The following is a 24582-nucleotide window of genomic DNA, read 5'->3' as shown; positions in this document are numbered from 1 at the left end:
AGGATTTCTCATGACTATTGCTTTATGTAGATCTCATGTGTATAACCAGTAGTTGTACTACATCTTCTGTTCTACTGTAAAGATTGGTTCTTGTATACTAGTATAGAAAATGTATGTGATCAGAATTATAAAAGTATAGTTATTAAAAAAAATATATTGTAAAGTATAAATAAAAATGAAGTCTTGTCGGAGAGGTTTCTATTTTAATAAAGTGTAAGCAGATGTTTCTGGGTTAATATTATGTAATAGAAGTGATGAGCCACCTGGAATTTCACTAGTACAACTCTGCTCAATTTGTACATTTATCTATCAGTGGATTGTTTTCATTTTTGTGTTTTACATTTTGTGCAAATTTTTTTTAATACAAAAGTAAATTTTTATTACATTTGTGCAGCATGCTTGAATGTTATGGTTTCTTTTTCTAGGTTCTTGCAAGCTATATAAATCCATCTGGGTGTGCCATCAATGGAGAAGTTCCAACCAATGAGTGTCGCGGGCAAAACAGTAATGCGCTTCCATCTGTCTTGTTGGAACTTCTAAGTCAGTCCTGTCTTATCCCAGCGATGTCATCATACTTACGAAATGACTCAGGTACTTTTCCTTAACAGTTCCTTGTATTGTTATAATCGTAAACCTGATGATGCACTTTCCATATCTGTAGGGGAAACTCAGATTTGATGGAACATGGAAGTTGTATTCTCATTGAGTCAGTATGTATGGCACAGACTTGAGGATACAACGCAGGTTTAGAAATTGGCAGCATTCTCTGTTCCGCTCCAGATTTTGATATTTCGTTAACAGGTTAATTTTCCTGTGCATTGTACCCTTTATATTGCACATCCATTGTAAATTTACTGGCCTGATCTGCAACAGTAATTGTTAACACAATTTAAGTATCAATATTTTCTAGGGGACCATTGAACATGAGTTGCTATGGAAACGAGGCATTATAGTCCCCATTGCTTCCTTACCTACCTACTTTATGTGATGCTATGTAAATATATGTATTGTGGTATATAAAAAGCTGGAGTTGTTCACCACCTCTTCAGTGTATGGTGCATGCAAAGGGAAGCCTGGTTCAATTGCTGCATCACGAGAAGAGGTGCGAAATCTGCAAATGTGAGTCTAATCTGCCTCATCTCGCTCACATCTAGGCAAGTAAAGTTTATTTTAAATTTTTGCCCACCCTAGGCCTTTATGTAGGTTGACTTTTAACCCTAAACCACAGGTCCTTAAGGACATGTAGTTGGTTTAGGGTTGTAAATTGGTCTGTCCGGCTCTCTTTTTAGCCTAGAAATAAATACTTGTACATCAAAGATCAGTTGCAGTAGGCAACTCTCATATTGGTCAATAGGATTAGAGGAAACTGCACACTTTATTGAGGAAAAATACTTTGTCTTATATTTCTTTCTATTTCTACCTGTACTTAGCATTATGTCTAAATCTACTTTTATGGATAAGGTGAATTTGTAGTAACTTTAAAAGGAATGTTTCCGATTTTTAATTTAGGTTATTAAAATCGAATAACTAAATGGATCACGTTTTCCAATGGTTTTGTATGATCATGGGGCTGCCATCTTTCCTGTGCTCTAATAACTCTTTCCAGATCTTCTTTATAGTACCCTTAAGGCCATAGGCAGCCATCAAGAATATGTAAGACGCTACATTTACAATAAAAACATGATTAAAATAGATTCTCTGGTGACCGCTTCCTTATGGTAACTTGATTTATCTCCATATATAGCTAAATTTTATGTAGGAGTTAAACTTTTTAAAATACAAAATTAGAATCCAGAAGAGGTTTTTTTTTTCCCTAAATATATTAAGTTTTGAAAAAGAAATGGCTTAAATTAAGCATAACTAAACCTCCTGAAGTGTTTTTATTTTCAGAAATGAGTGATAAATATATACACGCTTAAGCAAAGAAGCATTTGTTTCTGCTCTTTCTCCAGTAGTGAGCAGTGTATCTGACTGCAAAATATGTTCCATTACAGTCTATATAATTATAATGTTACAACCCTGAGGAAGAGGCGGCATGAGCTCCTGAGAAATGGGAGCTAAATGAGGATTTCTTTAATGCAGCCTGAGGTGGATTTAGCCTTTTAATACATTAAATGGATCACAACCTATGTCATTACGTGTGTTAAATAACATCCTTCTCCCCCACATTATATAGCCCATCATCAATAGCTGCACATCCCTGTGCAAAAGTTCCCATTACCACACATATAGAAACGCTCATAGGAATCGACTTAAGATGATTATTTTATTAAGATAATAAACAATACATTTTTAACTTTGTTAGTTTTTATAGGCTTTAGTTCATCTCCATTTATTAAAGGGGAATAAACTTTAAAAAAAAAAAAGCAAAGTATTTTCTAGGCTCTGATGGATGCCTCAAATTTTGTATGGCTCATAGAAAAAATATAATCCCTACCAGCCTTGACTTTATCACCAGTCACATTAGTTCTAAGAGCAGTACCAGTTACTACTGATATGGACACCGCTAAATCTTCCCAAGTTTTTAGATGGAGAAGTAAATTCCAAACAGGGTTTGTGCTAAATGTCTCAATTCTTTATTTCACTTTGGCCATTTCTAATGATGCTAAACACACATCAATGACCTTCAAGAGGTCTTTCCCCGTAGTCTCCACCAATTATATAATGTATACGAAGTGTGGGAAGGGAAGTGACAACTTCTGACATGTTGTCGGTGCCATTCTAGAACTTGCTACTTTAGAACTGCCCCTGAGGAGCTGTCATCAGTTGCCTTACATGGGGTTGGTTAATGATTCCAAGACAGATTGGACACACCCAGACCTTCATAGTTGGGCAGCCCTGTTACATGAACAAATATCAACCCAGACATATCATATGCTTTTCTCATTTGCAATAAGATAGGTGTACTCAGATTTTTACCACAGATTTCACCTTCACAGGCCTTAAAGCTAAAGGGGCTCATGAACTATGGCTAAGAACTTTCTTTTGTCCAATCCTGATTTAAGTTTCATATTTGTAAACTTGAGACCGTTATAACACAACGTGTGTGTGTGTGTGTGTGTCCATACATGAATGTCAGTTTTATTGTTCTGTCTTGAATCATATATATTGTTCACCTTCTCCATAAGGTTAATTGTTTATTTGATGTGGATGAGCCTTGTATATTAAGATTTACTAGAATTCTATACATTAAGTTTTTAAGATTTTATACTTACTGGCTTTTATACTTTGTATTCCCTTAAAAATCATGTTATAAGTGACTTGTTGCCCTACAGGCAGACATTCTTTCATCTTTACAACTCACCTAAAAACATGAGTATATCAAGGATTAAATCCTCTAAATTGTCATGATTTATAAATGTATTAATACATGTTATTCAAGTGACTTTGAAAACTTGATATATGGCATGAATTTATCTTCCTAGTTTTCACACATTATTGCTTCTAGCAAAGTGTATACTTGGGCACTTGGTGTCTTTTTGAAAATATTTTACTGTTAATTTGATCAAAAGTTGAAATTTACAAATTCACATTTGTTTTATAAAAGTCAAAGCAGTGTATTTATGGTGTATATTATAGCCTAGTTAGGGATGATTAGACCTGAGGGGTACAAGTAGCTCTTTATCGTATGGGTTGATAGACCTTATTTCATACTCTGCATTACACTCATATCCACAGCACATGGAGCTTGGTGAAATGAGCACCTCTGACTTAAGAAAATGTATGGTCCTTTATCTGAATGTTTCCATAAACCTTGGAAAAATTTTAGTAAGGGCCCACCATTTACCATATTCATCTATCTATTTGGTCACTTATCTTGGCCTGCACATTTAGGGCCACAGTGTGTGAGTATAGTATTGAAATCTCCATAAAAGACCTTGAATTTGTTGACCCGTCTTATCTCAACCCTTGTTATATTGTTGATAGGTACATGGCTTTTTGTATGGAGTGTAGAAGTTACATAACCAAAGCAATGAAAGAGTAGAGACGTGACTGCTCAGCTAGCATCTTACCAAGTCTGTATGTGGTCCTTAGGTGACTAATAGAAAGCACCAGCTTCGCTGAACAAGTCACATTTATACGTTTTGCATTGCACAAAATGACCTTACTGACAATATGGCACACATACTGTAACGGGATAGCTACACCCAGAACAATATGGCAAATCTTGCTCTGTCTCTTCAAGATACATGCTCTGTTAGTAAGCAGTGTGCATCTCAAACCTTTCCGTGGTCCATGTTCATGGAACTAGCGCTTTGTGAAAATGCGGACTTGGTTATAATTGAATATATGACTATTCCTTAAGTAGAGTCAGAGCTATAAGTGACGTCTACAATGGGTGAAGTATCTGTTAGTCGAATGTGGAAGTCCACACTTTGCTTAATTTACACATGTGCAAGAAGCTAGGCCTTGAATTTATAATTTCTATGCCAAACAAAGCTCACCTCCGTTTCTTTATATATTCCACATATATACGGTATTCCTAATGTATGAGCCTAGTTAATCACCTTGTCAAACCCTGGACACATCGTCTACCCAAGGCTCAGATTGTATGGTACCTCATTAATGGCTTCATGAGACCGCTTTTGCCTTGTTCTCCATGGCAATAAATAAATCTGAACGATATGAAGGTGAAAAAAATAGGTAGGGGACTTTCCGAAATAATATATTAAAAGAGAAAATGAGTTGCAACTAAAATATAATCCAGCCATGACTGTGCCTATATGGAAGCATATATTAAAGTTATACATGAAGTTCACGAAGATGTTGAAAGTCTCTCTTTCCCTGTTGAGTGAGTGAGATACCATAACATGGACACATCTGTACAAATATTTCCTGTATCTTGAGGATTATGGCAGTAACGGCACTCATGGGCTTCTGTAAAGTTGATGCATGGTTGCACCTCCGTACATGAGTGGTCTCTGCTCATCTTGGTATTGAACTCCTATCTACATTGGCAAATGCGCTCCATTGACCATGGTCCACCTAGGCACTTAGCACTGGAATGTATTGGATGGTCTGGGGAGTCTCTTCTACAAATCTTCTTATCCCCTGCCATTTTTTAATGTATTTGCTGCGGGGTCACCCTCCTTGGATAACACCTGGCGTAGAGTCCATCAGAGGGTGGTGTAGATGTACACAAACACAATGACAAAGAGATTAAGCACAGTTCCTATAATTCCCAGCATGGCTAAGATGGACTCCTCTTTCTCTTCTTTCTCCTCTTGCTTCCTCACTTCTGCTGCTGCTGCTGTGATAGCAGACGTGACCATGTTTCCCAGAAATGTCTTCAGCAATCCTCCGAAGACTATCTGAAAGAAAAGGGATTGAAAAGAAAGATTGTCTTTTACCATGTGCTGTATTGTGCAGAGTCTGATTTGCATTCGTGCAGGTGTCATAGAAGTTTCGGGAGAAAAGTTACTCATACTAACATGCAATCCACGCCGTCCAATTTGGATCTCTGTCACAAACCTCTCAGGATTGTGGCCATTGAGCTCGATTAAAATGGCAACTATGCTAAAATCGATGGAGTTCTACAGTGAACTAAGGGTTAACGAAGGCTCAGTAGGTCAATCCCCTTGTGAGGATTGTAGAAAGTAATAGTTTGGACTGGGCGTGTGCAGGTGGTCATCCACTGTATTCGTATTTAATGTATCGTCCCATCCCTTGTAGTAGACGTGGTTATTGACATTCTGATAAATTGAGTACTCTATAATCCATTTGTACCCTTGGAATTGAATTGCCAATTAACCCTCTGCACTGCTGGAGATACAGATGGAGCTCAGGTTTGGGGGGAGCTTTATAGCATGGAGGGCTAGTACTGTTTATAGCCATTGCTGTGCCACATCATATCATTATATTACAAGTGTTTACCTAATTACCATTAATCGCACATTCATACCCATTCCTTCATTTTCTGCAGCCATTTCATCTATAACCATGCCATGTTTTAATGCAGTCACATATTTCATGCATGCTTTCTATACATGTTCTTTGTCTAAATGGAAGTTAAATGACAGAACACTAGACATTAAAACAAATGTATTATATGTGTAAGTGCCTCTTTCACATCATTTAAAAAAAAATGTTATTAATGTTTTGGGAGATCTGCTAGTGACAGCTAACATGTAGCCTTTCAGATCATCTTGTGCAGCTGCATATGTAGCCATTGTCATATTAGAAGGCTCCATTTCATACAGTCTATTCATGGTTAACACGGGAGTGAAAATAAATAATTTGGCACAAAAATAGCAATAGTAACAAGATTTCTCTGTGCACCTGACCATGCCGCTTCATTATAAGCATCCGTTGATGAATAATTAAGGCTGGCTAGCATTAATAAAGCTTCCTAGTGGGAGGTGTAGGCTGGATGTAAAGCTTTGTCTCCGTTGCTGAGGGTACTGTAGTTCAGCCGGAGCGTCTGCTTTGTTCTACCCCTCCATTGACAATTGGTGGAGGAAATCCTTTTCTGTTTGGCATGCATACATTGAAAATGAGAGAGGCTTCTTACCCTACTCTGCATCAGGAGTACGGTGGCATCAGGCATGCTTCTGTGTCCTCACCACAATGGAAAGCCCTGGATGTATCCTCCAGCAGAGCTGTAGCACACATGTATACATGTACTGTCCCTCTCGTGCTCCCTTCTTAATAATGAATGGCAAAGCGCAACAAAATTCACGGCTGCTCAGTCTGTCATTAATCCAATGAATCCAGGCGACGTGAAAAAGATGCTACTCTCTGTATTGATCCACAGCGTGAGAACAGGCTTGTCCTCAGTTCCAATCCAAGTTGTGTTTTTGTTTTTTTTTTCCCCCTCTTCGGTAGACAGCCCCCACTGTCTATTGATGGATGATTTGTTGTGTTTTTCACTATATATAGTTTGGGCTTTCTTTGACTTCATGGAATTCCATTCCAGGCTTTTCTCTTGTAATTAAACTGGACGTTGCTCATTTTTCTCCTCTAATTCCTGGTAACAAGGTTTTAGGTCCAGCAAGATTTGCCTGTGAGCTCCATCCTAGGCTTTGCTGAAGGTTTGTGTACTGTGAGCAGTGGATGGAGTTCGCAGTAGTGGCTAAGCAGGCATTAGTGGCAGATAATTCCAAGGCATGGCTTAACTCAGTTGCTGGCCCCAGCGGAGACGAGCGGCCGTGCTCTGGGTTGCATTACAGTAGTGAGCCGTGACATTGACTAAACACGCACCTGGCACTTGCAGAAGGAGCTACAAGCTGCCCTCCCAGACAGTGAGTTGCATAACAATGCGCAGCAGCACCATTGTCAGGCCAGGCACATTTGAAATCTGCAACCATTCCAGCGAGTAGCTTGTACATACAGCAGGGGAGGGGGGATGAGGGGTGAGAGTTAACCCCTGTCCTGGAAGCTCTAAGGGAAAGCTGCGTGACAAATGGTGACATTAGGGCATTGAAGCTGAAAAGCTGCTTCCACCTTTTTTTTTTTTTGGTTCCTTTTTTTTTGTTTTTTGTTTTACCACGCTTTGTCACGCCAGGCGTATTGTTTTAAAGGAGGCACTACTTGTCTATAGTCACTCCTTGCAAGCTCGCCACCCAAATCAGATGGGTCACAGTGCGTGCGTCATCAAGCTGTAACCAATGCTGATGACTGGAGGGTAATGTCCCTGGAGCATCTGTTTATGGAAAGCAATTATTTGGACTAACCTTCTGAAAATTAGAAAGTGGATGTGTGCGCCTGGGTGCGTGTGAGAGCTGATGTCGTCTGAGAAATTTCTATAGCATTTTTATGCAGCTTTTTGCATGTAGACTCCAGCAGTGTGGAATGTATATCCAGGTCTTTATTAAAGCTTCATAGAAGCAAGTAATGATGGAGGATGTGGAGCAGTACTACTGCCATACAATGGAAAGGTCAGATAAATATGCTGACTTGCTTTCTATGAAATGGCTCCATTTCTCAATGTATCCATCTAAATCAGTAATTGAATAATGGCTACACGTGTGTCTTGAATAATAATTTTTTGGTTTGTTTTTTTTCGTTATCACAATAAAGGAAAACTTCTATTGTCTCATTTTACAATTATTATACAATATTTTATGCTGACAAGATTTTTATGAATGCATCAAAAATTCTTTGAAGTGTGGACACATTGGATTAAATAATTTAATTTCCTGTCAGGATACATATTAACTTTTTAATGTACTTAACATTACTCAAAATGCACTGTGAAAATCTTAAAGGGGTCACTTCAAGTTTTCTGTAATGTGTGTGTGGTAATTTTACAATTTACATTTTATTAAAATGTTGTACCATTTTCTTGAAATGTAAACCCTCCATTTCCGGCCATTTTTTTTGTACTGGAATGGCGGCTGATGAGAACATTTCTGAACCAGATTCTTTACTTTGCATTTCAAGAAAACCGGTTGGAACTTATACTAGATGTATATTGGCGAATTACCTAATATGCTGCCATCAGACTTGACCTGAAATAAAGTGGATAACCCCTTCTGCATCTTGTAGTGTGTTGTTTCTTTCCTCTGACCTGGATAGGGGAGTCCGTGATGAAATAGTTAAGCTTAAAGGGGATCTCCCAAGGTTGAAAACATGGCTATTTAATTCCAAAAACCGCACCACGCCTGACAATGGATAGTGTGTGGTATTGAAACTAAGCTCCATTCGTTTCTATACAGCTGAGCTGATATAACTGCACAAACCATGGTCAGGCGTGGCACTGTTTTTGGTAGAAAGCAGTCATGTTTTTTCAACTTTGGGAGAACCCCTTTAACAATCTATGTGCGTGACTTCTATGCTAGGATACACAGATGCCTTTAAATTCTGCATTGATAGGTTTGCTCTCAACTCCTCCCATTCATTTCTAATTTGTCTTGTATTGCAACTATCATCATATGTTCTAGCCCTAGACAGCTTGAAAAATGTAGCATGTCCCTGATTTCAGTGACTTTCTAAGCACAAAAAGATATGTTTAGTGTGTTGGCTATTTGAGCGGAAAATTGGACAGATGCTGCAGAGCTATCTTTTCCATCTCAAAAATCAATGGACATTTTAACAAGTCAATATGCAGGTGTAAATTGGTCAGGAAATAATGTAGTTTTAAAAACACTAAAAAATAATTTTCACCGTTGTATCCATATCTATTTTCTTGTACACATATATTCTCATCTGGGCAGATTGACATCTGCCATATATACATATATATCAATACACATTTATTCAACTGGATGGTTTTTTTTTTGTTTGTTTTTAAATTGCCTGTGTGAAGATAAGGTAGCCATGTTGTGTTTGGATACGACCACCTCAGCTGGAGTGATTGCACATTTCATCCTGTGGTAATGATTGCTGGATCCAGGTGGTCGGGCGCCTCAAAAGAGCATACATGGCCACTACTGCCAAAGTGTGAGGGTGGTCGTATCCAAGGATAGATATCTTGTTTCTAAGGAACAACATGACTACGTTTGTGGGAATTTATCTTCACGCAGCTACATTTTCTTTTATAACATTGAAGAAACAAATGTGTATGAATGCAAATAATCAATTTAATTCCGGATGGAAACTCCCCTTTAAGTACAGACTTATTTAAACCCAGAAAGATGCCAAACCTGAGAAAGCATAGACTTCATTCTCTGTTCAAAGGTAAAACCAGTCCAGAATAAAAACTTTTCCATAAGTTTTAAAATGCTTCCAGTTGATATAAATACTTTAACATATACCTATGATGTATAAAATTACTTAAAGGGGTATTCCAGGAATAAGCATAATTCATATGCAAATGGGTCCTTAAAATATAATGTAATATGTAATTAGTTATTTAAAATTTTGCTCCCGTTAGCAGAAAAATGCTGCTGACATAGACTGTAAGGAAGAATTAAAATGCTACCGGCCCTTTAATCAGTCCGTTAATTTCCTCCGTGCGGTCCGTTGCTTTAAAGGACCCATGAAATAAAGTTCTCAAATTTTAATCCCCTAGCAATGTTTACACAACCCCCTTGCTTTCCAATTTTTTTGCTCTTTCAGAGAGTGTGGGAAGGAAATCTCTAAGCAGACACTTTATGAGTGAGGTGCTGTGTGCTAACATGCATAGATTGGCAGGGTATGTTTATCTATACTTTTTATTTAGCTTCTGAACATTCTTCTAGTATCTGACACATAGAAAAAGAGAGATGAGACATCTGAGATGAGATGATGAGATCCATGAGATGGATGTAACACACAATGATACTGTCCACTCTTCTACAACTTGGATATAACACACACATTCAGCTTTGCTGTGCCTACCTCCTCTGGGTAAAGACATTATCTTATGTATAGTTTATAGAAGAAACTTTGCATGATGCTGCGTAATCTGTGCACGTTATATAAATGAATTATTATTATGCCGCTTGCCGGCAGGAAGTGTCTGTGTGTGAGTTCATCTTGTAATGGAGGGGGGAGGGGCTGGATGCGTAGTGAATACTGCATGCCCAATCATTGTCAGAATATCTACAGCCCGATCTCGGGGAAACCGAAGTTGTATACACCAAGACTGATTGACTGGTTGGAATTATAGCTGTGAAATGCTGTATTTTTGTTAATAACAGTGAATTGGAGAATGTGTTATCCTGAATATATTTAAGAATTTTGCCTACCCCTTTAGTATTTTTTGGTGTTTTGGTGTGTTTTGTTTGTTTTCCTATCAACCCAAATCTATAATGGCTGAAGGAGCAGTAACCACCAGTGATTCATCTCTTTTATCTCACTCTCCTTCCCTTTCTTTTCTTGCTTTTCTTGCTTTTCTTTCTTTTCTTTTCTTTTCTTTTTTATTTCTTTGCTTCCTTCCCTCTGCTTCCTTCCCTTCCAAAACCTTTACCTGGCAATCTGACAATTGAGAGACTGGAGAAGTATCCATACCTGTTAGGCTTCTCCTTTTTAAAAACTGTGGTTCTCATGAAACTCTTGAATACAGTTCCTCGTGTTGTGGTGACCACCCCCCCAACCATAAAACTATACCCACTTTCCGTGGGTACGTCATAACTGTAATTTTGCTACTATTAAGAATCCTAATCAGTCACAGGGTAGCCAGCAGTTGCAGGTGCCCACGGGTCCCATAGCATCTTCGGTATAATGCAGCATGGCAAGTCATTGCATTGCCAGCATCTTGAAGCACCACTTTTCCATGCATCTGTGGGCACCACTTTCAAATGTATGTCCGTATTAAAGATGACCCTTTAAAACTGAACCGTTGCTTTAAAGGTCATCAGATTTTTCACTATTAAAATGCTAATGGTGTATCCTAAATTTCCCTCTTTTACATGAAATGTCTCCTATTTATAAAATTAGCTGCTTGTGAAAATAAGCAGAAAAGAGTCACGTTTAGTGAAGTTTAGAGGTTACAGGGACCGTGTCATGTCAGATGCCCCTTTTTGGGGTTCTGTAATACCTAGGAACATATTTTTTGGTATCATTTTAAGGTTAAGAATCTCATTTTCCTGATCGCATAACTTCTTGTGGTGTCTATAAAACAGACTATATGGACATTTAAAAAGAGAGGCTGGAACTGGATCTAAACCTGCAGCTCACATTTTCAACTATGTACTTCAGCCCATAACGCCAGTTCTGATGCTATCTAAAAGATTCTTATATTTAATAAGCCCTCACAGGCTGAGCTCTCTCCATACACAGTGGGTGTCAGCTGTATAATGCAGCTGACATCCACCTGTCACGGCAGTTAACCTGCAACCTAACGTTGCTGCCTATGGGTATAGCCATCTTGGATGGCTGATCGCAGCCCTCCCCCCTGACAACATTGGAGGGGACGATTGGTTGCCATGGCAGCCTAAAGTCTCAATGAGACTGTCTATGACCATCTTCGTTAGCCAGTCGATGGCTGGCTATTAGAGAATACAGGTGGTCCCCTACTTAAGAAAACTCGACTTAGACGATTCCTAGTTACAAACGGACCTCTGGATGTTGGTAATTTTCTATACTTTAGTCCCAGGCTACAATAAACAGCTATAACTGTTATCAAATGTGTCTGAAATTTAAGTTTTATTGTTAATCCTGGTTCTTATGACAACCCAACATTTTTAAAATCCAATTGTCACAGAGACCAAAAAAAATTTGTCTGGAGTTACAGTTATAAAATATACAGTTCTGACTTGCATACAAATTCAACTTAAGAACAAACCTACAGACCCGATCTTGTAAGTAACCCGGGGACTGCCTGTATCTGTAAAATTGCTATAAACTGCAATACAGTAGTATTGCAGTATATGGAATGAGTAATCAGACTGTGCAGGGTTAAAGCACCCTAGAGGGTTTGAAATAATAGTAAAAATTGCAAAATATTTTGAAGGGAATCTGGCTTCTGTGAATTTACCCAGATCTGATGTGTGAACTAATACGTTGGTTTTTATGATCATATATATTCATGTGTTAGTTTCCAACTCGTGAGATACGCTGGTATTGACGAAGGCATAAATTCTGTTGATGACTTTACTGCAACTCCAACCGGATTTGATCTTTCTGGACATGATCTGTTTAATAATCTTTTAAACTGTTAATTGTTCCATGTATTTGCAGGTATTTTTATTATTTTAAGAAGAAATTGTAATATTTGCATGTTTTGTATCCATCTGTCTATCTGAACCTCAACACTGATTTATACTCTTATTACATAAATTAGTTGGATTCTTTTTTCACCCTACAGGCATGTTTTACATTCATTGACCACATTTTTATTGGTATTCCTGCTAAATAATCAAATTTATGTGGAATCAATCTTAAGGAAACTTACTTTTGTTGTTTCTTTGGGGCAGGATAGTAAATTTTATTTACAGCTTCTTTCTAGGAGCCTAATGAAAACTCAGTTCCCCTCATTGATCTCTTTAATTACCTTTTACCTAGTATGTACTTCAGCAGAACATATTGCCGATGTGCTGTATACAGTAAATGTGCTGATATTAAAAGTATTTCTTGTCTTGTCCACAATATCCATAATTATCCAGATAATTATTGTCTGGTAAGATGAAAGTGTGGTCACAATATACTGTATAAGTGATGGACACTATTGCTTTTATCCAATGCAAAAATGTGTTGCCTACTTACAATGCTTCATGATTGTATGAATTTACAGAAAGCCTATGGTAGAGGGGAACACCAAACTGTTGGTTCATTTTGATTTTAACGTAACGGGTCATGATTTTTCATGCATAATTGTTCATCAAAATCCTATGGCATTAATATGCTTGTCAACCTTTTACGTGCTAAGGACCTGGCCTTGGTGCATAGGCGCTGACATCATACTGCTGTAGGCCACCCCAATGCTAGGGGGTGGCAAACTGGGTTTGCCCAGGGGCCCCCTGAAAGAGGAGAATTTCTAGGTGTCAAGGAACCAGAGTTCTTCACGTTTAAAGTTTAGAATTTTGGGTGCAATTTTTATTTATAAATATCACTCCTGATTGCACAGTTTAACTCTTTTCCTGACACCTATAAACACCATTTTAGATTTAATATTTTCCTGAGATTATATTTTATATTTTAGTGAGATTCTAGATGGCACAGAGCCAAAGTTTTAGCTTTCTGAATTGTCCCCCCTTCAAGTTTCTAATCCATAAGTCTACAGGGAGAATTTGTAGGATACTGCACACAGGAGCTGCTGACACTTTACAGATAATGTAATTTTGTGTTACTAAATTTTGATAACGGATAATTTTTTTTTTAAGAAATTGAGTGATATGATGAACCTTCGCCTTATGTGGCTACATATTAACACTGTGACCCAGAACGTGTCCGTAAAGTTACATGTAAAACCAAACACACGCATTCCAGAATACAGTTTTTATTTCACACCATCCTCATTTATTTAGACCAAATTCTTATGAACCGCGGAGTGTTCTGTTATTGCACAACTAATACAATGCCACACATCTAAAAGTGACTTTTGGGGCATCTAAAAGAGGCTTTTAGTTTTGCCCAAACCAGCCCTGACACCAGTGACCTCATTGACAGGGTGTTGATTGTCTTATATGATAGCTTGGAGCCTGTTCTTTATGATTATAACCATTTATGTTATACCCAGAAAACACACAAGTAAATTACAATATATTGTATGAGTGGACCCATATGGTTCAAACAACTTAGGAGGAAAAAAAAATAATTATACCTGCTATATTAAAATATTTGTGTTAAAGCCATAAAGGAAATAACTCACAAATTTCTAAAATACAGATGCAAATGACAGATCTTTCGACAAATTATTAAAACTTACATTGCTTCATAAACGATGTATAATAGTTATGGGTGCCAAAATATGGTGATACAAGGGGCATTTTATTCTAAAAGTGCTTTTTGCTGTATTAAAAGATGTGTTAATTTTAATTGCGCCTCCTGAGCAACATTTTCCCTACAAAGCATTGTTAATAATGGTTTTAAGAATCTTGATATACCAAGAACTGATAAGTCTCCCCTCCCATTGACATGTATAACATGTGTATTGTAAACTCTGTAGGTCATGTCATTTTCCATGCGGATGAATTCCACAACATGGATATGAGATTTCTGAACTCATATTGACATACTCAGTGTGTTTTTAAAGTGGACTATAATGTACAGTCTCCTGAAGTACATATTAACGGCTAATCTGTTTCTATCAAGAAGCCGCTCCACAAGATCAGCAGACGGGCTACTTAATATTCTGCCAGCCACGTTCTCTGTATCACAGCGCTTCATGTTAATTCAATAGGCGTGCTGCACAAGCGCCTCTAGTTGTAATGAATCTTGTGCTTTGAAATAACAATGAAATTGAGGAAGCTACTGAAACAGAATTTATTTTTTACTTATGTTGGAGACCCTAAAGATAATTTTGGTTTTTAATAAGTTTACTTTTATATTTTAGGGGGATGTAATATGTACCAGATTTAATGCAACCAAAAATCTATTTGCAATGTATCTAGAAATGTATACAATAACTTTGCCCCCCCCCCTCCCAACTTTTAGTTGTCCTTACACATGTTCCAGTGGTGTATACGGTCAAGCTAGCCTGCCCTCTTCTCTGATGCTGACACTGCTAACCCATGGCCTCTTATGAATGAGACAGACATGTAACTCCCTGGCGAGAATTCCTGAGGAAGGTTGATTTCTCTTCCTAAACAAGTGGTTAATGTTATAGCACAGCCTGTCACATATATCCTCCTTGTGGCGGACAGCTGTAAGTATTACCGTATATACTTGAGTATAAGCTGAGTTTTTCAGCACAAAAACTGTGCTGAAAAAAAGTAACATGGCTTATACTCAAGTCTATAAAAAAAATTTAACACTGTGTACTCACCTTTCCGACGCCCCCTCTTCTTGCTTCGCGTCCCTGCGCAATGCTGTTGGCGTACAAACAATGACAACGGCAAGCGGCTGACGTCATTGTGTGTGGCAGCCGTGCGGGGATCCAAAGACTGAGCGGAAGCAAGAAAGGCGAGTACAGTGTTAAGGCTTTGCATACTGTGGATGGCAGGGGAAGGCCGGCTAGCTAAATACTGGTGTGGTCAGCTTAAGGGCCCAGGGGGACATACATATGGCCGGATATACGTCCCACATAGTTGTCTGTGGAGCTCGGTACAGTGAGGACAACGTGTGCTTACCGTACCGTGGCCACAAAAAAGATAGAGCGTGCTCTATCTTTGGCCGTAAGAACGCGGGAGGGGCGAACAGTGCTTGCTTCACCTCTTCCTCCTCTCCAACATGCCCGACATGTGATCGCCTGGCCGTAGCAATGGGGCCACACACTAGTGTGCATGGGCCCTTATACTTGCTGGAAGCTGTGACCAATGCATTTCCTACCCTAGGGTTATTCTGGAATCAGTAGGTTTTCCCAGTTTTGTGTGTTAAATTTGGGTACCTCAGCTTATACTCTGGACGGCTAATACTTGAGTATATATGGTAGTTCCATACAGCAGCATGGTGGTAGCAGTGAGACCTGTGTAGCAGCAAACGCCCTGTGCGTATGAAGAGGGCTCAGCCCGTCAAAGCAAGTGTAAATGGCCCTAATTAATGATGTCTGGTCTTCCTGAAATTAAGTCCTCATATAACACCACAACGTAAAAGTAAACGTGTGGAAAAAAAATTTGGTTCTTTTAGGTATGTACTTTAATTTGTATCCAAGTCGGAACTGGTATATTTAAAAGGGCATTGTTTCCTTGGTTAGAATTGCCTTGGTTAGAATTGGATTTTTAAAACTTTGTGATATGATTAGAAAAAAGATCATCAATAAAACTTAAATACAGACGCCTTTTAGCTGATCATTGCAGCCTGGGACTAAAGCAAAGCATCCAGAGAGGTTCACCAGAAGCGGTCACAGTGGGCAGTAAGGTCCATTGGGTGTCCTTAAGTCAGGGACCGTCTGTATAAATGAACACCAAGGGGAAATTTGTTAAGCGCTGGAGCATTGTGCACCAGTCTTCACATTCCCCCGCCAACGCATGTGGTGCTATATATACGAAGATGCTCCGGCCTCACTATATTTTTTGCGCCCAGATCGATTCTATATCGGGCCCTGTACCATGAATGTACCACAATAAGCCAATCTAAATCTCACCCATAGGACACATACTTTTGTGTTGCTTATGCTCATATGTAGGGGGCCCAGACCACAATTTTGTTATGGGGCCCTGTCTTTTCTTGTTAGGACTCTGCCCATATCACATACCTGACAGATGCATAGTGGGGGAATTTATCTTAAGCCCTTGATCTTGTGTGGGCTGATGATAAAGATTGCGCATTACACTCGAAATTGTAATTATTTAATTGCTTCTACGCTAGAAACTTGCATAGAAGCAATGATAAATGCCCTTCATAGCCTTGTTGATCTTGCCGCAGAGGATCATCTTCAGGGCTTCACTGCACCTGCATTATCTATTGCGACTTGTCTTGCTGATTTTTTAGCCATACAATACTGCCTTGCTCTGTTGAACTAGAATGGACTTCTCCCCAACTCAATTGGCGGTCAGCTTTTGATTTAACACTGATTATACATATGCTATAGATGCTCTGGTAGCCAATACACAATAGGAGAATTGAGAATTTACTACTCTGTATGCCCCAACGTGGTTTTGGTTGCAACCACATGAACTTGCTTTTGGAATCCCTTCCCTTTGTAAAAAAAAAAAAAAAAAAAAATCACTGAAGTATCTAGCAAGTACTTTCTGGATTTCTGATTTTCTAATTGAGATGCTTTGTGAACGTGGCAAATTGTGTGAATTGTTTAATTTCCTCTGTGACATGATTTATAATATTGGAGCTAATCATAGCCGACACTTCTAACCATTCGTTGCAGTTACAAAATCTTTGTGCTATATATGACTTATTTCTGTTCATTAAATCTATTTTGACCTGTCACAATGATTCATCTTATTGTCCTTGCGCTCTCCGTGTAGAACTTTGGAAAAACGGTTATTTTGCTGTCCATAGAATAAACCAAATGTCACTTGCCTCCAACTGCATTAACCTTTACAACACAGTGCAGTATACACTACATTGCAGGGTTTAAAAAAATAAATTAAATGTTCCAAATGATTGTTGATCCCCTTTCAGCATCATGTGATTTGACTTTCTATTTCATGTCTAATGTTTTTACAAGAATTCCCTCAAATGACAATGTGATGTCGGTGCATGGGTACAGCCTAAATCAATGCCGAATATGAAATGTCCTTTTCCCCATTGCACATCAACAGGTTGACAATTTGACATCAAGGGCCTTTCCATTCTACTCTTTTAAAAACTAGACATAAGACTGAACAGAATACATATATCCCACCATGAGATTGATGCCCTGTCCCTGGTTGACACGGGTGGAGCTGGGTACAGTATTTCCTTTGGTTTTTGCTATACAGGCAGTCCCCTACTTAACAACACTCGACTTACATACATATTGGTAATTTATTGTACTTTAGTCCTAGGCTACAATGATCAGCTGTAACAGTTATCAAATGTGTCTGTAATGAAGCTTTAGTGTTAATATTGATTCTTATGACAACCCAACATTTTTAAAATCCAATTATCACAGAGACCAAAAAAGTTCTGTCTGGGATTACAATGATAAAATATACAGTTCCGACTTACATACAAATTCAACTTAAGAACAGACCTACAGACCCTATCTGGTATGTAACCCCGGGACTGCCTGTACTCCATTTAGGAAAACGGGGTGTATGGTTATAATGATAAAGATGAGGCATGTGCTTCTTTAGGTGAGGTTGGTTTTATTTTGACTATGATGAATTGTATTTTGTTAGCGCTCCTGTATTTTTATACCTCAGAAGAAGTTGGCATACCCCATGTGACTGCCACTAGACATTAACGGAGCCCCTGGGAGCCACAATCTCAGAAGCTTTAGACACACTTCGGCAAAAGCCTGTGACGAAGAGTCGTGACTTATGAGTTTAAAATGCAGCAGAGCATAAAACGCGCCGAAGTGACATGATGGCCGGGAGCGCACACAACCACATTCATATGTTTGGAAAGGTACAGTGATGAGGGCTGGGAAAGCCTGCAGTGCTGAATTATTTAGCAACAGTAGGAGGAAAAGCTGAGCCCTTCAGGAAATGAACTACCTGAGCTTTTTTATGTGTCTGTAGCAACTGTGCAGAGTTTAAGGCTTTTAATTAGAAATGAGACGGCTTTGTATTGTACTGTGCCTGTGGTTTCCCTCTGTACTATAGCTGCTATACCTTTATGTTACTCATGCAAGTAGTCCTGCTGTGCCGCCTTATTACATAGCTCTGAATCTTAATGAGTTTCTTAACACTAGGATGGACTGGAATTATTAAAATACACAACTGAAATGGTGTAAAATAGCCCAGCAGCTCCAGTGCTGGTAGTAACGCAGAAAGTATCTGCAGTGAACGGTCTCCTTTGTATGGCTTTAATGTTTTGGGATCGTCGTCCTCATTCAATTAAGCCTCATTCAGATTGCTAAACGATTTGTAAAAGAGTTGGTGCTGCTTGATGTTATCCATTTTATCAGCCCATTAGGTTTGGCAACCCCCCCCCCCCCATCTTTTACCGTATATATAAAATATATACGTATGTTTTTTTATACTGCCGCTTCACTCAAACTCGTCCCCACCCCCCTTTCTCAGTGTAACTGACATTAACGGTCCTGCATCCAGAGGCATTATAACCAGCTCTCCTAAAATCTCTGGGTGCGTTGTGAGGCTGGGAGAGCTTGACTTTACTGCTGATCTCTCCACCTCTGTGACATTATACATCTCACTTCAAAGTTGATTTTCTAGATTATACCACCACCACATAATGAACCCTCTGAAAAGAAACTGGTAGTGGTTTATAAGGTCAATTTCTGCAGACCAGTTCCCTTTGAACCTGGTTATTGTCAGAATAAGCCATCAATGTGACTGGTGGTGGGAGGTGCCAACCACAGCTCCCGTTAATTTCAATTGGAGCAGAGCTGCAGTAACAGTACATGGCCACTGTTTCGTGTACACAGCTCTCTTTGTATGCGTTCATGTAGATAGGAAAAACAAAAAGCAGGACACTGTTCACCAATATATCGGTATGTCGGACTCCAGGAAATGGCAGGTGAGTATGGCAGGAAAAAAGTCGATGTGGCCCTGCATGACTTTTCCATGTTTAGTTTAAAAAAATACATTGTGTACACAGAACATGCAAGGCTGATGTGTTTCGAATGAATAAGCATCCTTAGTCATAACCTCTTATATAGTGAGATAATACAGTAACAGTGCATGGCTGTTATACAGTGTACAGACCTTTGTTTCTACACTGTATAGTACCAGGCCTGTTGGCAGTCCTGTAAAGATGATCAGTATTGATTGCCTATCTTAAAGCGGGAAAAATAAATTATAAACTATCCCGTTTTTAAATCCATGGTCACATTTTTTTGTTTGTATATTTTTTGATTACCAGATATTCATTTACTATAGTAAATGTCATTGTGATATTTTACGTGGACATAGTGGTGCATTGATATAGATATAGATAAAGCTATATATAGAGAGATATTAGATATAGATGGAGTATAGATATTATATTTATGTATTATATATAGTATTTACTATAATATAATTTTTTTTTATTCCTTTTTCTCCTATGAGAACGTGGATGACGCATCTCAGGGGGACTAAATATCCTTTACAGGGGCATGACAGCCACCTATGTTGGTGGTATTGATTGGCTTTGTACCATTTAACAGCATGTAATAAAATCATGCCGTGTGCTGCACAGGCTACTTTCCTCTTTGCCTGTAATTTTGCTTTGCTTGAATCTGAGGGGAAAGAGCTGGGTCGTGGCTCGGTGGAGAAATAAAACTAACAATTACCCACCACTGCCTCTAAAATCATTGACTGCTACCTGCTATTAATGCTATGACCAGTATTGACATCTACGCAGAGCAGTAAGCATGAAGGTAGTAGGTAACTTATCTACATAGAAAATTCCTTCTGTAAAAGTTAAAGCGTTTTTTCTTGTCCCTGGCCCTATTTAAAAACTTATAGTTATTTATATTCTGTTTTCTGTTCATAATGAATTTGGAGAGATTCATCCGTTACAGCAGCCACATGAGCCATAGTCTGAAAATTTTCATTGAGTGTTTTCTAGATTTGCTCTGTGACCTGTGCATCACCTGTTCAGAGTAGTTTGACAGATACTTCCATTAGAAGATAATGTTGAAAACTCCAGGGGGGAGATTTATCATGCGCCGGTGCTCTGTGCACCGACATGGGAAGAAGCTCCACCCCCTGCCGCCACAGCTCATATATCATGGGGCTTCTACCTCGTGTTGTATCTGCTGGTCATGCTGTGCTGGCGGACAAAACTACGCTAAGTCAGATTCGCATCATGTTTGTTCCTCAAGATTTCTGACATATCTCTAAAAGGGAAGGCAGCAGCATATCCCACTTCATGCTCATACAGTCGGATACATCCTCTGTTTAAATGGCATCGGCAAAAGTTAACGGTGTCTCCTGAGTGACTTAACTTTCCATATTTGGGCAGCTTCATCACTGGGAAAATACCCACAGCATATGCTCAGCTGAGGCTTGGGGTGGATGCCATGCTGTCATAGTCCCTATGGGCATTCAATGAGCAAATACGGCTCTCTCCAGGAGGAAGAAGGGTAAAGAAGTAAAGACTCCTGCATTTTCTTAATCCAGTGTTTCTTGCTGGATGTGAAGTATAATGGTAAGACCGAGGAAAAAAGGATACCTCTGGCTGCCAGTACATGTCTATGGACACAAGTCTTACACTTTTTGTTCTGCGTATATCCACAACACTAAAATGGGAAAGCAGGGTAAAAAATTGCAGCTAAAATCTTCAACTGATATACGCAGGGAATATTCTCTCATATAGCAGCCATTTTGGCCTAGAGATTGATTTGCGATGTTCTTTGTTCGGGATCATTGTGATTAGTTTTCTATTTCACAATGTATCTTCCCTCTGAACATCCAGCTAATGTGTCCTGTGCTAATGGCGAGACATGCTATAGTGTACCGCTTCTATTGAGTATCATCTTCTCCCCTCCACAGGACACTTTAGTGTAGACTGAAAACATGTAGGCCATTGCTTTGTCACAAGTTGAGCCAGAATTCCTTTGTTAGGTGGACGCTCAGAGTTGATTTCCTTCCGGCAATGTTCAGATGTGTTTTTGTAGTTTTTATAGTAGAATTGGTAACTTTGCACAATGTTTGAACCCTTTTACATCACAACATGGTACAATTGTATCTATGTAATGTAATTTATGGCTTACTTTGAAGGAGTTGGGGCTTATAGTGGATTACTAAAATGTTGTTTTTTTCTTTTATAGTGTTGGACATGGCTAGACATGTGCCCCTGTACCGTGCCCTGCTGGAGCTGCTTCGAGCCATTGCTTCATGTGTAGCCCTGGTACCTCTGCTGCTTCCACTCTCTGGTGTTAATGGAGAAGAGGAGGAGGAACAGTCTGAGTCACAAGCATCTGTGGGGACGTTGCTGGCAAAAATGAAAACATGTGTAGACACCTATACCAACAGATTAAGGTAAGCCTTGTTTTTGATTCTGCCAGTGTCACTGTACATTGAAATTACATGTCAGTTTCTATTCTTACTTTTTGTATGTGTTTTAAAAAAAAATAAGGCACATCCCATGTTGCTACTTAGTGAATGCAAGTATTTGTATAAACATATATGCTTTCATGGGGATGGTTCTCCCAATGTGCTTGAAATACAATTCTAGTAGCAATTCAAAGCTCATCGTGTGACATGATCATTAAACCACAGAAGGAAAACAGTGTAGATTGCATGGTTAACTATTATTTGTAACAGCATCCTGTAAAGAGCTTGGAGAGTTTCTTTAAAATTAAAGTAACACTTGGAAAGTAGAATATAGTCCAGCTAGAAATGCAACTGGCTCACTTTTTTTTTAAAACTGCTTCCTGCTGAAGAGTGCAGTATACATTCAGGGGAGGCTATGAGGAACGGATGCAACTTTATGGCATCCATCTCCAGCCTCTTCTATGCATACACAGTGAATGTTTCACAAGTGATTTAACTGTCAATATAAGGACTTAAAGGGGTATTCCGGGAATATGAACCTCTGATACAAAAACCCTTGATTCTATAAGTAAATGAATGTAACAAGAATCAATGCCATTAGTCACAAAATTGAGCTTAATTTGTTTGATATTATGATTCATAAAATTTTATAGCCTCTCTAAAGTATGAGGAGTTATCACCAAGATGGCTGCCACTGATAACTACAAGTCCCAAGATCCTTTAGTTCTCAGTAACTCCTCCTCTCCCTTGCTCTGCTCCCAGTGATGATCTAACAGGTTTTCTTGCTCTGTTACCATAGTAATGATGTGTAACTGCCATCACCAAAACACTGGCCATACTGGATACACTGCACCTGCCCAGGCAGGTGCTGGACATGTGATGTGGACATGTGACCAACAGCATCTTTTGTCCTGTGCCTTCTCTGCGCTGAGGAAATTAACGGACTAATTAAAGGGCCAGTAGCATTTTAATTCTCCATTATAGTATATGTCAGCAGCATTTTCTGCTAAGGGGAGCAGCATTTTACTAATTATAAGCTTATATTTCAAGGACCCATTTGTATATGAATTATGCTGATTCCTGGAATACCCCTTGTTACTTCACTTGAGAGACACCCAGAGCTACAGCAGCAGTTAACCACTGGCTGCTGACGATGCTCGCTCCTCCTCCTCCTGCTTTCAGGTGAAAATATCTTACTGTAGGAACGTGAGCGGACACATCCTTACAATGGAGGAGGGAAACGAGATGTGAATCTAGCCTAATCTGAAGACACACTGGGATACGACTTTGGTTTGAACATAAAATAAATGGCCCTTTTCTGTTGCTGATGTTTGTTGTGACAATTTGTTGCAGAGCCCATTGTAAAGAGTAGAATATGATTAATTTTCTCCTATACCGAGAACGTTTCCCATTGAGCCAAGTGAAGCAGTCTTGGCAAACTGGAGTCTTTCTTTTATATTTATATATATCCATTCTTTTTTGTTTTTTAAACTCCCAAAGGCAGAATACAATTCTTGTCTGATCTCAAGAGACAGATGCAAGCTACTTTTTGCTGCACCAGCTATCTGCTTACAACAAAAGGGGTCGGATAAAAAAAAAATAACTGCTTTCTGGCATGAAATTCTGTGGAATCTACTCGCAAAGAAAAGTGCTGTGCAAGGGGAAAGTGGTTTGTTAGTCAATTAACTCCTTTAGTCTAATCCCTAATCATATTTGTGTTTATTCCTATAAAAAAAGACCCTTTTTGCCAAATTGTTCCCTTGTCACGAAAGGATATACCACCTCATGATGACCGATGCCAAATTGGACCACAAAATGTTAGGCTACAGATTTTGCTTTTATGGCTCATGTGCTGTAGATGTCTATGGCCTTAATCCCTTCCTAAAGGCTGAATAGTGCAATTAAATTGCACATGACTCTGTGATATTGATCAGCAAGGGAGGCAACTTTTGTAAAGCTGACATTACCGCTGTTTGCTTGTATCTACCTTGCCTAAGAAAACTACATGCCCTGACAGCTGTTTCTGTGATTTCTAAGAAAATGCCTCAAAAGTCCTGTATATCAGCAAACCGATAATGTGCTGAATGCAGGGAAACTAAAAAGCTGATTGCCAGGGAATAAGGTAATATAATTTATTGCCGGTAGCGTTGAAACCACCATACACCTTGCCTGCGTCTTCTCTCATCCTCATGGGTTCAACACCTAATCATACAGCAAGTGAATTTATCTGCTAATGTGATTTGAGAATATAATGCTGATGTGATTTGCGACTTCCTCGTCCACCCCAAAGATTACAGGATCTGATAGCTCTGCATTTCCTAAAGCAGGAATTTAATATTTCAGCATTTTTACAAACTCCATATTTCTCTAGTAATTTCATATCAGGGATAGCTGTAACAGTTTCACAATCCCTAATCACAGTGATATCTGTAATTTATATGCTGCATCTTTCAGTTATGCCCGTCCGTGATGTGTAATGGATTTCCAATCAGCTGTAGTGTGGTTATTGCCTTTACACCTTTATAATTTCTTATATGGACGAGCACAGTTGGGGTGGTTTTCCATTTAAAAC

The 24582-nt window shown here is 38.9% G+C and overlaps 1 protein-coding gene across 7 annotated transcripts in view; it reads left to right on the top strand.

The window, feature by feature from the left end:
- Nucleotides 1–24582, top strand: part of BIRC6 (baculoviral IAP repeat containing 6) — a 168878-nt gene that overhangs the window by 121424 nt on the left and 22872 nt on the right. For all 7 annotated transcript variants that reach the window (XM_072140848.1, XM_072140851.1, XM_072140850.1 and 4 more), the window contains exons 65-66: nucleotides 426–591; nucleotides 21785–21995. In XM_072140848.1, coding sequence (XP_071996949.1) covers nucleotides 426–591; nucleotides 21785–21995 — 377 coding nt within the window. The remainder of the gene's footprint in view (nucleotides 1–425; nucleotides 592–21784; nucleotides 21996–24582) is intronic.

This window comes from Engystomops pustulosus, chromosome 3, assembly GCF_040894005.1.
Source record: "Engystomops pustulosus chromosome 3, aEngPut4.maternal, whole genome shotgun sequence".
NCBI classification, from domain to species: Eukaryota; Metazoa; Chordata; class Amphibia; order Anura; family Leptodactylidae; genus Engystomops; species Engystomops pustulosus.
The sequence above is the reverse complement of the archived record's forward strand: the minus strand, read 5'-3'. Positions and strand labels throughout refer to the sequence as shown.